Below are 16,684 nucleotides of genomic sequence, written 5' to 3'. Positions count from 1 at the left end.
ATCTGATAACTACTTATGAAACAGCATACTGCTATTTTAAAATATAAACAGAAATCAAATTTAGTTTATAATGAAAATTGTCTAATGCACCATATTTCGTTTGTTTATATCTGAAATCATCGCCAGTTATCGTTCTTATTTACTACGTTTACCCTATATTTGTATCATTTCATTGAAATGATAATGAGGTCTTATTACATCAGACTCATTTTTCTGCAAAGCTTTTATTTTTCTGTTTTGCATAGGTACACACACACACATTTGGTATATATATATATATATATATATATATATATATATATATATAAATTCATGCATCTAAATGTTTATTCACTTGAGACCACTTCAATTTAATATCCCACTTCAATACTTTATGGGGTGTGAAGTATTCTAATACATTGGCACTGGAAATAAATATATAAAAGTATATATATATATATATATATATATATATATATATATATGAAGTAGGCATAATATCAGCAAAAAAGACGACGTTAGAATTTAATCACCCGCATAATTTGGGCAAATTATTCCATGTGTTCAGGTCACCGTTAGAATTCAAGTATACATTATATACCGTAATTTTGCATTTGTGTCCGAAATCAGATATCTAACCTTTCTACTTGGCGGTATCTAAGAGTAAACACTCATTAGGCGTACTACTATCATAGAATATGAATACTTCAACTTATTTGAAAATTAAAATTACTATCACTATTATTTACTCTATAATCTCTATAAAAACACACACATGCGACTTGGATTTTAAATCTTCTATTTTCTCTTTTGGCGTAAATCATCTGCACCTATACCTTTTTATTCCACATTTTAGTCTTTCCCTTTTTTTAATTCAGTTTTATGTCGACACTACAGTACATTTTACTCTCTTGCAACATGTACTAATATTACCAATATTGCTATTACCAAATAAATGTCATTGCCTTAAAATTTTGAAAGTTTTACCGATATAATACTTGTTCTGTTTTTCGAAAATTGGAACCAGAAAGGTCTACCATTTTGTTCATTACTAGAAAAGAGTAAGAGGTGCTGACGAATGAAATGCATATACTTTTTTTATTGTTTTTATTTTAATTACAATCTGTCACACTTAGGACATTCAGTAATTGTTTTGACTTTTCTTATTATATGAATCTTGAGTGGATGGCAACCCAGTAGTTGTCCAATTCAGTTATGACTAATTATCTATACTCGAAGTATTTTTATTATATATGCAACTATACCAACGAGAGGCGATATTCACTTGAGGCTAAATTTGAGATCTATAACCTCAAGTGGAAATTTGACATCAAAGTTGCCTGATGTCAGGCTTGGCGGTAGCGGTAATCGAACCAGCGAACCTGGGACTAATTGGTGATATCGCCACCGCTGGCCCAAATGCATAAACTAGTTTTAAATTTTTTTGTAGAAAAGAAGTTTTGTAGAAAAAACTTTTTTGTAGAAAAGGTTACATGATTATTTAGCTTTTTTTTTCAAATCATCTGTTTAGGACAATAAATGGTCCACTTTATCATTTTTTATCTTTGTCTATTTTTAAAACTAGCAATAAGTACGATGATGAATGATGAATTATATTTAGAAGTTTATAGCAAGATATATCAAATTGTGTTATTTCAAAATGTGGTACAATATTTGGCACCACAATTGTAGGATAGAAGTTCTGGTTCGGCGCACTGCCAATGCACTTTTCCAAAATTTTACCAAATTTTATCAAATTTCTTCTGGTTGTAAAAATGTTTTGCTCTTTAGAATCAATTACGTCGTTGCTATATCACAGTGTGAATATTAACACAAAAATTATGATAAAATATACTTTCGATGTTACATTTTTCTTAATTATTGATCAACAGATCATACGTTCTAAGAATTTTATAATCACTTAAAAGTTTAATTTTCCTTTCAGTGGCTGGCTCTGGTGTCTTTAGCAGTATTGTACAATATTATTTTTGTGGTGGGTCGGGCTGTGTTTTGGGAAATTAATAATAAGATACCTGCATTTTGGTTTACGATGGACTATTTTTGTGATTTGATATATTGGCTGGATGTTGCTGTACACGCCCATGAAGGTCAGTATAATAATATTCACAAATTATTTTTAAATATTTAATCATAATATTTGACTGTTGGTGTTATGCATGCTAAATAATCATAGATCTAATAATAAGATAGCAGATATTAAAATTCCACAAGACTAAAGAATGTAATATAAAGAATGGTCTATATGTCATCATCTCGTGTTCATATTTTCTTTATTTAATTTTTTATTTTCTTTATTTAATATAAAAGTTCAGTTTGACTTTGAGCTATTATATTGTAGAAACCAAACCAGTTATCACCACAAATAACACATTAACCGAACAATCATCTGACTACGTTCAGTAAAACTTCCAGCTACTTCATCATTATAAAGGTTTTTGTGCTCTTTTTCAAAAATTTGTAACCTGGTTCTTTTACCCCATAGGCGGGGTAATTTGGAGCGGCCAGGGGGCAAACAGGTCCAATGTCTTATTTTAATTTTAAATGGATTTTACAAAATAATAGCTACATTATTCAACTAATGCAAAATATGAACTTCATGGGTACATTTTTTACAGATATAGCTCTGTATATAACCTTGATCTGGTGTTAAACTAGAAATAATCAGCAGATTTGCAATAACTATTTATGTAATTTTTTTCTTGTGCAATTGATGCTTCTAACTTAATTTACATTTTTATTTACTATTTTTTATTGTTTACACCTTTGCCAGGGTAAATGTTCAGTTGGTCTTTTTTACCCCACCCACGTGTAAGCTTTTAAAGAGTGGACATAGAAAACAGTTATGTCTAACATAAAATTAACAATACATCTTATAAACCAAATAAATAACGTATACCTAAAAATTATATTAAGATCTCGTAAACTAAACAACAGTGCTCACAACCAAAAAAACGAACAAGAAACGGAAATAATTTTGTTATGAATAAACATTGCTGTTTATCTCTCGATGGCGACGTTGGAAAAATCAAGGCGATGGCTGCTTATACATCCTTTTCCCTCTACTTTAAAATATTGTTGTTAAAAAATTAATAACTCTACTGTTAAGTTATCGGTGTAACTTTTTACTTGCGGAACTTTAACCTCCGTATTATTAAACTCCGTATTATTTTTTAACCCTACATATTATTAAAAATATTAATATCAAATTCTTCAAAATAAAAAATAGTATATGAAATTATTCCATATCATTGTAAATCAACTGTGCCATTGCACGTGTCATTAATTAGCAGTTTAAACCAGAAAAAAAAACAGCCAAGAAGAGAAAAAAGATGCAAGCAAAACATAGCAAATAAAAGCGCAAAATTCAAAACAAAAATAAAATAATTTCGAGTATCAAGAATGGAAAATAAATACGTTTTAATGAATCTGTCTTTTCTCGAAGAATAATTCTTGTTGTAGGATGAGTGCACGTGAAAACCATTTTTATCCACCTTAATAATTTTCGTCCCTCAACAATATATATCACTTGCTTTGTTAATAATCGATTCGATATAATTGGAAGCGTTTTCTCGAAGTTACGAGTGAACCAGTCAATTTATTTGCAATTCGAACAGTCATAGAGCACGAGGCGTGTCTTGTACAAACACTTGAATAATAATTCTGGGCTTTGCAAGTTATTGCAACCTTCCCTACGACTGTAGCTTATAGCCACATTTTGAAAGGAATTAAATACACACATGTACACAGACACACACATATTATATATCTTATATACAAAATTCTTCTGTCATGATGTATGTAAATATACTCCTCCATACTATAAAAAATTCCCTTAATGATTTTCAGAAAGATTTATCAAAATCCGAATAATCGTTTAGACTCCTCCTAAACGATTATTTGGATTTTGATAAACCTTTCTGAAGTTTATTAAGGGAATTTTTTAGGATTGTTGTGATTATAGAAATATAGTTAGATTGTGTAACTAAATAGAAATAATTACAAAAAAACCGCGTATAATTGTTTAACATTGAAAATATTTGAGGCATTTTTTGGGATTAAAAACAAATGAAAAATGTCATCTGCCAAAAGTTTCAATTCACTTATGAGCTAAAACAATATTAGTATATAATATATACATGATTATGAATAAGAAAAATGAAATGTGTACATTATTACTGCCAAAAAGCATCTGAGATGTGCTAGAAATTAAAATGATATAGGATACAGTATATGTATGGCAGATTGAATGATACATATATGTACAGGATTTGACAAATTAACTCACTTAAAATATGAAATTAAGTTATAATCAGGGCCGGTCCTACCTTGAATGCGACGCATGCGAAAAATACGAGTGCACGCCTTAGGGGGCTCCAATACAAGAATCGGATATGAAATTTTCTATTTAGTTTTTTTTTTCAATATAATTTCAAATTTCGATATAATTTTGGTGTAAAGAGTAATTTAAAAAACAATAATTATTATTTTTAGGTAAATGGTAACTATTAGTATAGGATATTAAAAAATTATAGACGTGGGTACAGGACAACGTCTGTTGGGTCATCTAATATATATATATATATATATATATATATATATATATGTATATATATATATATTAGGGCTTGTCGATTTAAAAGTCGCTTAGGCACATATGATTTTCGGATACTAGGGATCCAAATAAGATACTTTGCTCAAGAAACTATAACTTTAAAATGAATTCTGATGCTCTGTGAATCGACTCAAAGATAAGGATTGATATTTGAAAAATTCCGTTTCCGCCCATTTAGAGTGCCCCAATCGCGTCCAAATGTATGACCTTTGAAAGGCCAAACCACCCATGCCCATCGTTCAACCCTTGGAAACTACCCTTAGAAGTCTCCCATATAAAAAATTATATGCAAGAAACGAAAAATGATAAAATCATTTGGTGGTCTCATCAATGACCTGCCTACAGGCAGAGAACCAATGAAGTACGTAATCCTAATAATTTTATGACTTTGAAATTTTCTTTAAAAAAGAATACTCACAAAATATTTAATCAACATTAAAATCTTGAGCAGACTTTTGGATCTTCCACCTGACCTTACTGTCGTATTGACGTTATTTATTAACTAAAGTTAATCCAGATTATAATAATAGTTGCTGATTTATAGTTCATTTCTAGGAATACAATTTTAAAATGTCTTGGGATTTGAATTAGTATCATAAAAGTAATGACTTAATTCAAGCTTAATTGGTTTTCGATTATTATATTCCTATTCAATCGCGTGTTTTCTAAGACGACCTTGAATTTATTTGTATAATTAGTTTAACAAGGTCTTGCTCTGAAGTCTATTAATTAAGTAGATTAGGAAATTGTATAGATTACTTTTAAATTAAATATAGAATCCATATCTTTCCTGGGAATGAAATTGATTGATCTTGATATTTAACCTTCAGATCTCATAAACGAAGGCCGCATTGAGTAAATATTATACTTAACTAGTGTTTAATTTATAATTATTTAATAGTATTTATAGTAGTAATCTAAAGCTCAATGGGAGATTTGTATACGCAATTAAGTTTAGACCTTTAGACCGAAAAAATGGATGTATGTGTGTATGTGTGTGTGTGTGTAGTATGTATTTATATATGTTCGGATACAATTTTTCATCCACAATTTCGAGAGCATGAATCAACTGATTTGAATGGTTCAAAACACTTTCGATTCCTATTGATGGGAAGACGTGTTTGTTGATTAATATTTGGAAAAGGCAGGTCCAGTCGTTTCAAAAATATGGAGCATAAAACTTCAGTTTTTGAGAGTACTAAGCATTCTATTTGTATTATTCTAAAAACACTTGACTTGTATTAACAGAATAAAAATATGTTTAAAATTTTGGGAAGTTCCAGTGATTTTGAAGATCCAATAATAAAAAGTTAAAAAAATGCCATCTGGCCAAAAATGATCATTAGGCATATGCACATCAAATTTTCAGATATTCTATAGAGAATTTAATAAGAAATACCAATTTTATATTTATGAATTCAGTACCAAAATTTATAATGTTTAACCCTTAGACGCGGCGCTTACGCGCTTCGATATTTCTACTCTGTACATCTACGCACCGCGATTGTTTTGAAAATATTTTAAAAAAATTATAAAATGTTAAAGCTTTTAAACATTTAAAATTACAGTACAGGAAATTCCACCAATTTGCCTTAAGGCACGATTCCATGCACCACTAGTTTCTAAATTAAATTATCTGCAGATAGGTTGGAATGTTGAAGCTATTTCTTTGAAAGAAACCACATACATATGTATATTTATAAAACACAAGCACACGTAGCCTTATATATAATTATAATTATATTGTTATAGTTTAATCAGGTCTAGACACGCGATCAATTTTATTCCATTAACTGAATGAGATAAATGAGTAATTAGCCTGCAACGACTTAATAAGATCTTGTGAGTATATTGTCGTATTTCTAGATACTCGTATTTTTTTAATCTAGTAAATTATATTCATATATTATGCAGTAGCCTGTAATATAACTATCTATGAAAAGTTTGTAAATGAAATCGTAATATTTACCTGTTTGTCTGCATTTTACATCCTTATATATTTTTTTATAATGTTTATGTAAGTATCTTAAAATTAATGTTTATGCTTATAATTGAAACACTGATGTAAGTAAGGATAAATATCCCCTAAAATTAAATACCATTACAATTACATGTGATTAATAATTTTGTCTAATTTGGCTTCTTTTGTTTCTTTTCACAATGAAACATTTTGCATTAGGAATGGCATTACATTTTTTTTGCAATATATACATGAAGGGATGAAAAAATTCCACTCATATTCTATATGCGATATTTCATACATGAAAACATATAGAATCATATTTCCTTACAACAAAATCAATTACTCAATTTGGCTTCAGGGGAATGAACTTAATCTATTTTATTTCTTTTTTTGCAGTTATTATTTTGATTATAAATGTTTTTAAATAAAATAATATTATATTGAATTATTTTATGAAGTAAATTAAGAAAGATACATATTGCGTCCGAATCCAATTTAAATCTGAACAAAGAGTTGCCAGAATCATTACAAATGATTTGAATACCACGAAAATTGATGCCAACGGTTTGAAGCCTATAAATAATAACTCAATTAAGAATAGCAATGTACTAATTAACGAAGAATTTAAAAGAAATATTATATATATATATATATATATATATACTAGCAAACCGCGCGAACTCCGTTTTACCACCAGATGGTTTCATTTTATGTAACATTTCGTTTGGTGATTAAAAAATAAAGAAAAAAATTGCCTGCTGTTGAAATTGAATAAAAATTTGCACAATACACGTGATTGATTTGATGGTTTCCAATTGAAATGTTAGAAAACTAATAACTTTTTTTTTTACTTTTTTTGCACAATTTCACAGTGAACACAATGCCGGTTTGTCACATGAAATTAACTGAACAGAGAACAATGAGTAGCAGTCTAACAAAAAATATTAGTTTGTAGTACATGCTAAGTATCAGAGATGACGCTGTATGTGAAAAAACAAAAAAAGTTCTTCGTCTTTCTGTTGAAATTTTTCTTTAATTTTCTTTGCTATAAACCTTACGGAATCCGATAGCTTTCCAACGAATGTAAAATCCTCGAAATCGGTTCGTGCGTTCTGGAGTTATATCGTCAGGAAGAAAATTTTTATTTTTTCCAAAATTTCTCTATTTTCAAACACTTTCAATACAATTTCAAAGTTTTTTTTAATTTGCGGCAGCAATTTGTTTTAAGGCACGATGTCATGCAGCACTAGTTTTTCATGTTATATTCGGAATTCTAACGCTAAATACTATTTGGGTTGAAACCGTTAAATTGATGAAGAGGTAACTTTTAATAAAATAAATTATTATGTTGAATTTTTTTATATATTTGACTTTTAGACTAATCATTATATTTTATTTTTTCCTATTCTACTTTAATACTAACTATAAATAATCATACAGTGCCCTAAAATTAAAAAAATACGCTATAATATCAATTTGAGTTATATAAACAAATAGTACAATTAGTCCATTATAATGTTTCACATGTTATTCAAAATATACTAAAGTAAACAATAAAACCATATGTGGTGTTTTAATCATATATGGAATTTGTATTTGTTTACTTTTCATTTATTTATATTGAGTTTATTATTTCCCTCTGTTGTTTTAAATCTGATTTTTTTACATATTCAGTGGAATATATTAAATATCGCAACTGAAACCAAATATCTCAATACGATCATATGTGCTTTATTTATATGCAAAAAGGAAAACGGTAAGATTTTATTTTAGTCACGATATTTAAAGCAGGGGTTGTTATCACTTTTTATTAAAATATATATTTTTTAACTCGAATTTAATATGTAGGATACTAAAGGTGCAGTAGCACAGTAGTAGAATCTTGGGACTTGCCACCTCAAGGTTCAGGGTTCAAACCGCGTTGTGTTCAACCTGTATCAAATAGTTGTGATATATATGTTTTGTAAATATATATGTTTTCAAATGAAAATAGCCTTTTCGAACATTTCTGACAAATTTTAATCAATAATATTAATTTGGAGTATGTATATAAATGTATGATCAACTACAAAGAATTTTGGCAATCATCACTAAATGTCTTCAATAGATACACAGATTGCAATATTTGTGGAAAGACAAATAAGAATATGAAATATGCAAGGTATCAATTTACGTACATATTTGTAGTAAAAGCAAAGTATTCTGAAAAAAAAATGATAAACTTAAATATCTACTATAATTTTTCATATTACAAGTAAGAGTGATTTAATCAAATTTGTTGTTTTTTGTTCAAAATTTGCAAAACTTTAAAACTTTGTTTTCTATAAGTTTATTTACTAAGGAAAAAGATTAATATAATTTTTCAATTTATTCATAAGCTTTTAAAATTTTGTTGAAAATCTTAAAATAAAAAACAAAATAACAAACATTGAACCGTAATATAATGAATGAAAATATTACTATTGTTAATTTTTAAAATTTTCGAAATAAAAAAATAGTTAGATAATTTTCAACTTTAATTTAATTTGCAGGATGCTAAAGTGCAGGAGTAAAGGTGTAGCACAATACTACAAAAATTCAGTGTCGTAGATAAAATTTAAAAATGGATGTATTATTTAACATTTTAAATTCAGTTTAGATTGGGCATCTCTTATATTAAAAAAATGTATTTTACTTCTTCACTTGATTGATAAAGTTGTTAATCTGGTATATATTTTACAAGAATTATTTTTTAAAAATTATTTGAGCACATTTTACTTTAAAATTAAAAAATGTTCTGATTTAAATTACGTTTTGAGATATAAGCATGAAATATTACTACATGGCTGTAGACAAATACATACATACATGTAATTATATATATATATATATATATATATATATGTGTGTGTATATATGTGTGTATAATAGCTCAATTACTGCCAAATATTGAAAGCACGACAGCATTAAAATATCAAGTTTCTGCCAAAATATTTCTGCTCTGTTCTATGTATATCTAATCATATATACACACATTTATTAGCATGATCACTACACAAATTATATATATATATATATATATATATATATATATATATATATGTAATGGTATAATAGCTTAATGGATGTGCAGATATCTTAAAGTCCTACAAAGCTAACAATATATAAAAGAAATATATTGCGCACTTTATTGTCATCACTCAAATTATTGGATGCATCAGAAATATAAATAATTCTCAAAGCACAATCACCAAATACATAGTTTTTATATACTTTTAACTACAATCTGCCATACTAGAACATTCAGTAATAGTCTTGGCTTTTATTATATGGATTTTTGAATGGATGGCAGCCCACTAGATTGGACAACTAATGCAGTGACTTATTAACTATATATTCAGAATATTTGTTGACATTTTTATTATATATACATATACACAACACAACTCTACCTACGAAAGGCTATTTTTATTTGAGGCTATATTTGAGATCTATAACCTCAAGTGGAAATTTGACATCAAAGCTGCCTGATGTCGTCGGTTGGAAATCGAACCAGATAATCCTAGACTAGCTTGTGTTAACCCACGTTTGAACCGTTGGTCACTGTTGGGACCTCCGAATACATGAATATTTAACAATTCTTTGTATCTCAAAATTTGCATAAATATGTAAAAGCATAAATTTTATGAAGTCATTGATATATTTTAAGTTCATTGTTTGGCAATAGTACAAACATGGGCTTTGATGAAATCATATTTTAAATAGCATGTGATTCTATTTAAAAAAAAGTGTTTTTCCTATAATAAAATATTTTTCTTTTCAAATGAAATTAGTTAATTTTATATTTTTCTCAGGGTATCTTGATCAAGGTTTGATGGTACGAGATTCATCGAAATTGCGATCCCACTATATTGCCTCAGGATCGTGGCGTCTAGATCTCCTCTCTTTATTGCCGACAGATATTATGTATATTTGGTGGCAGCCTTCGACGTGTCAGGTAAAATAGGTTTATAGTCAAATTTGATTGTTTAACTTTGATATATTCTATTGATACTATCGGTCAAAAGTTTGGGTCCACTTCATAATGTTAATGAAATGTACAAGAAGCCATGTTTTTTTTTCGTTCATTACCAATATTTATGAAAAAATATTCACAGTTTATACAAAATACGTTAACTCACAAAGAAACCCGCAAATATTTATCTATATTTTTGAGTTTTCGAAATATCCGCCTTTTGCTCGCCTAACAGAAGCGTAATATACTGGGTATCCTTTCGATCAATTTATGCAATGGTTCCATCGTTATTTCATTCCAGCGATTCAGTAGGAACGTCCAAAACTGTTTAGTATCAATTGGTTGCAATATTTTCACTTGTCTGCCCAACTCATCCGGCGACTGAGGAGGCCATTCCATATATTTGAGTAATTTCTGCTTTTCTTTGGGGATGATTTGCTGGGGACATTGTGAAAATTTAGGGTATAATGGACAAAAAAGTCTACCACAACACTCTTCAATGGCCCGCTTTTTCGTGTGGGAAAAGAATTGTGGGTCGCGGATTTGTGCCCTAGCCTACCTAACTACAAATATTGTTGTTAAAAAATTGTTAACTTGACTTGTTTTTAAGATACTGGTGGCGGACCTTTTAGTCCTGCTCTACCTTATATATAAAGTTTTCAAGACATCCATTCAATTGTTGAAGTAAAGCTAAGGTAAAAGGATAAAGTAAATTTTTGATTATTGAATTAATTTATTATTGAAATAATTTGAATTAAAAAAAAAACAATAACAAAAGTAATATAACTAAAATATAATATTAAAAACTCAAAATAGTCAAAATAAATATTGATATAATTATGTTAGAAACTTACGTTTGCACTCAACTGAAAAATATGAACTATTCAGGTAATCAAAAACTCCTACTTTGAGAAGCAAATGATCGATTGCATTTTACATTATCTTGATTTGCATGAAATTAAATCGAATAAAAGCGATTAGCTAACTCATGTAGGGGGAGTCTAATAAATACATGTTAAATCTTATAAATATTAGAACAAATTGCCTTTTTTTTGAACTAATGAACGTCAAGGCATCATTTTCATTCTTTACCTGAATTTCACTGCTCTTATTCATTCACTTCAAAATTATCAGCTGTAACCAAAATTGATTTTTTCTTTCAATTTGTCAATTATCGTTTTACAATTTAAAATCCTAATGTATTACTCATGAAAGATTAAATAGATAATAAGGAAATAAACTTGTAAATTAAATTGATCTACATATGTGGGAAGATCGTGAGGTTACGGGGTCAGGACAGTATAATAATGCTTAAAAAACAAATTTGGATTCTAAAAGACAACAAATAGTTTAGAGCATTTAAAATTATACTATTAGAACAAAAAACTCTAAATTCTGCAAGACTGCAAAAGAAAATATTATGCATTTTTAGCACTGATAACATTAATCAAACGATTTAAATTTTACAATGACCATTCGTAGTTACTACAGTGGTGTAACTACGAATATTATTACTACAATTTTACAAGATTTTATTAATCATTTGGATTTGCGGCATATACATTTCTTTGAGACTGCTACATCACTGGGGTTTGATATGTGATTGAACCATCTTGCGTTTGGGAAAAAAAATGATATACCTGTTAATTTTAATGTAGTAATTCTGCGATTTCCAACCCATAGAGCACGCCTCTTCAGGGGGGCGCCAGACTGTTCTAAGGGGGGCGCGTACATCTGTTTTCATAATACTATTTTCAAAAATAACCCAAAACTTTTGAAATGATATTAAAAAATAAACAAAAGACAATTAGTTTTTTTGCATAGTCTGAAAATATCAGTTGAGTATTTATAAAATTAAATGGTTGAAAAAATTAAGGGAGGCGTAATATTTTTTTTTGAAGTAAAACTTCTTCAGGCGCGACTAGGGTGTAAATCCGAACAAATGCAACGGAAGTGCGTTACGGCCGAGTCGAGTGCCAATGATTCGTCATTCGCTCTCGAAGATATCATTTCTATACGGGTCGATTGTGATTAGTCGTCGTGTATGTGAATAGAGATCGAAAAAGTAAAAAAAATACAAACAGTCAATGAATGTATGTTAATTTTAATTACATGAAGTTCTTCAAACACAATTATTACATGATGAGTGAAGTTGCAAAAACAATATTTGTTTAGGCGTTGTTTAACATAATCCACTGTGTGAACGAATATTCGAATTTATTAATCAGGAACTTCATTTTCTAATTAACGTTCATTTCTAAATGCTAATTACAATGACAAACCGATCATGTCACATTTGTAGTATGGCTTCAATTACATTATTGTTTTTAGATATTATATATATATTATTAATGCTATTATAAATTTATAATTTATAATTTATCATTATATAAATGTGTATAATGGTTGACACTAATAAATGTGTGCATCACGAGAGATACCATATTACTAATAAATATTATTCAAAATTGTTATATGATGTATTTATTTTTACTTAAATGCCATCTTGTACAGGAGCAAATAAGTTTTACTTCAATCGCGTGTGAACCTTACGCGCACTCTTTTTTATTAGAACATTAGAGCGCGGAGGAAAAAAAAGTTGGAAACCACTGTAGTAACTACTAATGGTCATATTTTAATGTAATGTAGTCATTGATTGAATCAAAGTCTACGAATTTTTCATTATAATTTTATAAATAATCAATCAGAAATTAAAAAGTTTTTATGTGGCATACGAGTAAAACTATTTAACTTCTTTTAAGCACTAGTATTATGAGAGGTATCAATTTATTTGCAATCGAGATAAGAGAAAAACATACATATTTCAATTACCTTTTGATTAAATTATTTTGCGCATGTTGCTGCTTCGATGGCCTATTATTACCCATTAATTTAAATAATAGTTTTAATTGTAATAAATAGAACGAATAATTAATATTAAATTAGGAAGGAAAATGAACTAATTGTGTATTAAGGATCATAACAAAATTTATATAGAAAATAGTAAATTATTTGGGTATTATTCAATTTATAATACACTAAATTTGTATTTATGTAAAAAATAATAATTTTGTGACCCTATACAATTGGTATAAGACCCTAAACCTGTGTATGATTTAAGGTCGACCCCAAATTCGACATGTTTAACGACTTACCTTAGCAGTGATCAGGTGGCCGAGTGGTTAAGGCGTTGGACTGCTAATCCAATGTGCTCTGCACGCGTGGGTTCGAATCCCATCCTGATCGAATTTTTTTTACCATTTTCGAAATTAATGCCAAAAAATATAAGTTGTATTTTTTTTTAAAGCCGTTATTAATAAAGCTTATTATGCATCGGAAGATTAATTGTCAACCATTTTAAAATTCGTATACACAGCGTCTATCATAGTTTTTAAGTAAGGTGACCATATTTTTTTAAGTAAAAACCGGGACGGCAATATTTAGTTATCTTAATCCGGGATGAAGGGGGGGTGGGTATTTCAAAATAATAGTTTTTTAAAAATTTTATTAAAGGTCGTGAGATGTTGGCTTGTAAGTGGTTGACCATCCTTTTGTTGTTGAGATTATATTGAATACATTTCAATTAATAAATTAAACTAGTGGGGTGTATGGCATCGTGCCTTAAGGCAAATTGCTGGAACTTCCCGTACCGTAACGAAATGTTCGAGAAATATTGAATGTTTTTAAATAGATTATTATAAATATTGTAACATTGTCTAATATTTATAAGAATTATATAAACTGAATTGCAAAGTTGAAATTATTTGTTTAAAGTATATTAGAACTTTAGTCAGAATTAAAAATAAAATCTGAATTATTTTCGATATACAAAAAAAAATTTTCTTGAAAAAAAATATTTTTTTTTTCCAAAATCAATTATTTTGTTAAAATAAGCAGATTTAAATCGGACGCTTAGTTCTCTCAAAAACTGCCATTTTTTGTATATTTAACTCTGTATCTTCGATATGGCTAGGTCTGCCTTTGCCAAAAACTAATCACCTCTTCTCCCAACCATTGCTAATTGAATGTTTTTTAGATCATTCAAATCGGATGCTCCGTTCTCTCAAAAACTCGATTTCTATTTTCTGCACTCATTGTTCTTCATCTCCGTAACGGCTGGACCTGCCTTTGCCAAAAACTAATCAGCACATCTCCCTATCAATAGGAATCGAATGTTTTTTGAAACCATTCAAATCGGTTAATCTGTGCGCCCGAAAACGTGAACACACACACATCCATTTTTTCTGAGGTATGCCAAAATGTTCAGAAACCTTCAAAACGTCGAGAAATGTATAAATTTTCAATTTCGATTTTTGGACGATTACAATAACTTACCCTACGGGAAGTTAATAAGTAAATGCATTTTTTCTTTGTTTAACGCGAAAGAGATGTTATTTATTTTGTTTATTTAAATAAATATTAATATTGATAATTACAGTTGAAAATATATAAATTAATTGATTTCTGGTAAGCTTAAGGCCGTTAAAGTGCCCATTGCCCAACTAATGTTTTCATACCTTCATAATTGATGCCGCTTCTACTAAGTTTTGGAAAATACTATTTATTTATTAATTACTATTTGTGTACTAGTATTATTATTTTTAATGTTTAACATTCACTTATTATGTTTTGTCTTCATAACATAAGAAATATTTTTTTACAGTTTCGAATTTCACTTTTACAATACGTTTAATAAATAATTTTTCCAAAGCCTCAACAAATAAGAGCTGTTTATGTATAAATCAGAATATACTCGTATAGGGATCTTCAAACTTTTTTCATTTCATTTCATTTTCAAGTCTGGAGCAAATTCTGTTTTCACTGTCATTTATTCTCATAAGCTGCTGCTTTTATTAAATTCTAATTATAAGTATTTTCATCTAATTAAAGCAGCGATCAGAACAACGTGTTCTATAAGGTTTTGAGATGCAATTTTTCAACCCAGAGTTTCTGGAAGTAAATAAGTGATTGACCATTCCTTCGCTGTTGACGTTATATTGAATATATTTCAATTAATAAATTAAATAAGTTTAAGTATCATTATATTTATTTATTAATAACTTTCACTTTAAAACAGTTGCGAGTACCATGTCCAGTAATAGTGCGCTTGAATCGCCTCCTACGAGCTCCCAGGATGTGGGAATGGTTCGACAGGACCGAAACTGCAACTGGATATCCTAACGCGTTCAGGATATGCAAGGTAAAACTTTATTGTGGGTAAAAAATTGTTGTAAAATATTCAGTACATCAATAATATAATTATATTGTCACCTCGGAATTCGAGATACTCAGGTGTAAGTCTGTAAATACTTGTATATTAACACACTAAAGTTGTCTCAAAACCTAGATAAGGTGATGTACCTACCATATGTAGGTTTTGAGACAACTTTAGGGTATCAACATACAAGCATTTACAGACTTACAGCTGGGTATCTCGAATTCCGAGATTCTTACCTAATTTAAGCTTAAATGACTGGACTACAACAGTTACGAGGTAGAATTGTAGCATATGAGAAACATGTCAGACAAATTTTTAGTTTATTTTTAACAGCTTGAATATACATTTTATGTTTAAAGAATTTCTTGCCTCATATTAAATTACCATAAATCCTATTATTTGATTGTTCATATGAATAAATTTAATGAATGCTTCATTTATTTTCTGTAATATAATATGCACTCAAAATATAGCAGTCACGTGCACTTGGAACTTAATTTATATTTTCTTCCGATCATCGATATGAATCAGATATATAAAATAACAATATCATTATTTTTTTTAATTATATGCATTTGGTTACAGATCATATTATTATAAAAGTCGAACATGTCTTTTGAAACATGAATTTATTGGTTTTTATTAGGATTTGGTTTGGCCAAATGATTTCATTATTATTAGTCAGCAGGTTCAATAGAACAACATATTATAATAACTTGTTGCAATAATAATTATTACAAAAAAATACAATTACAACAAATTATCGTTCGTATGAAAACAACTAGTATATCTTCCCTAAGCTTTGTTGCAATATTACAGTTTTTCAGTATAATTTGAGAAGTCAATTAAATATATCTAATTGATTTCACTTGAATTGAATCTAAAACATTATCATCA

At 28.6% G+C, this 16,684-nt stretch overlaps 1 protein-coding gene and 1 non-coding gene across 2 annotated transcripts in view; both read left to right on the top strand.

The window, feature by feature from the left end:
- LOC113385625 (cyclic nucleotide-gated cation channel subunit A) overlaps window positions 1-16,684 on the top strand; it is a 29,256-nt gene that overhangs the window by 10,068 nt on the left and 2,504 nt on the right. The window contains exons 4-6 of the mRNA XM_026623476.1: window positions 1,925-2,087; window positions 10,409-10,551; window positions 15,647-15,769. Coding sequence (XP_026479261.1) covers window positions 1,925-2,087; window positions 10,409-10,551; window positions 15,647-15,769 — 429 coding nt within the window. The remainder of the gene's footprint in view (window positions 1-1,924; window positions 2,088-10,408; window positions 10,552-15,646; window positions 15,770-16,684) is intronic.
- Trnas-gcu lies at window positions 13,734-13,815 on the top strand. Its single transcript has one exon. It is a non-coding gene; the product is annotated as a tRNA-Ser (tRNA).

Source organism: Ctenocephalides felis, unplaced genomic scaffold, assembly GCF_003426905.1.
Source record: "Ctenocephalides felis isolate EL2017-DRISC unplaced genomic scaffold, ASM342690v1 CF-g0.4_SCAFFOLD_00845, whole genome shotgun sequence".
NCBI classification, from domain to species: Eukaryota; Metazoa; Arthropoda; class Insecta; order Siphonaptera; family Pulicidae; genus Ctenocephalides; species Ctenocephalides felis.
The sequence above is the reverse complement of the archived record's forward strand: the minus strand, read 5'-3'. Positions and strand labels throughout refer to the sequence as shown.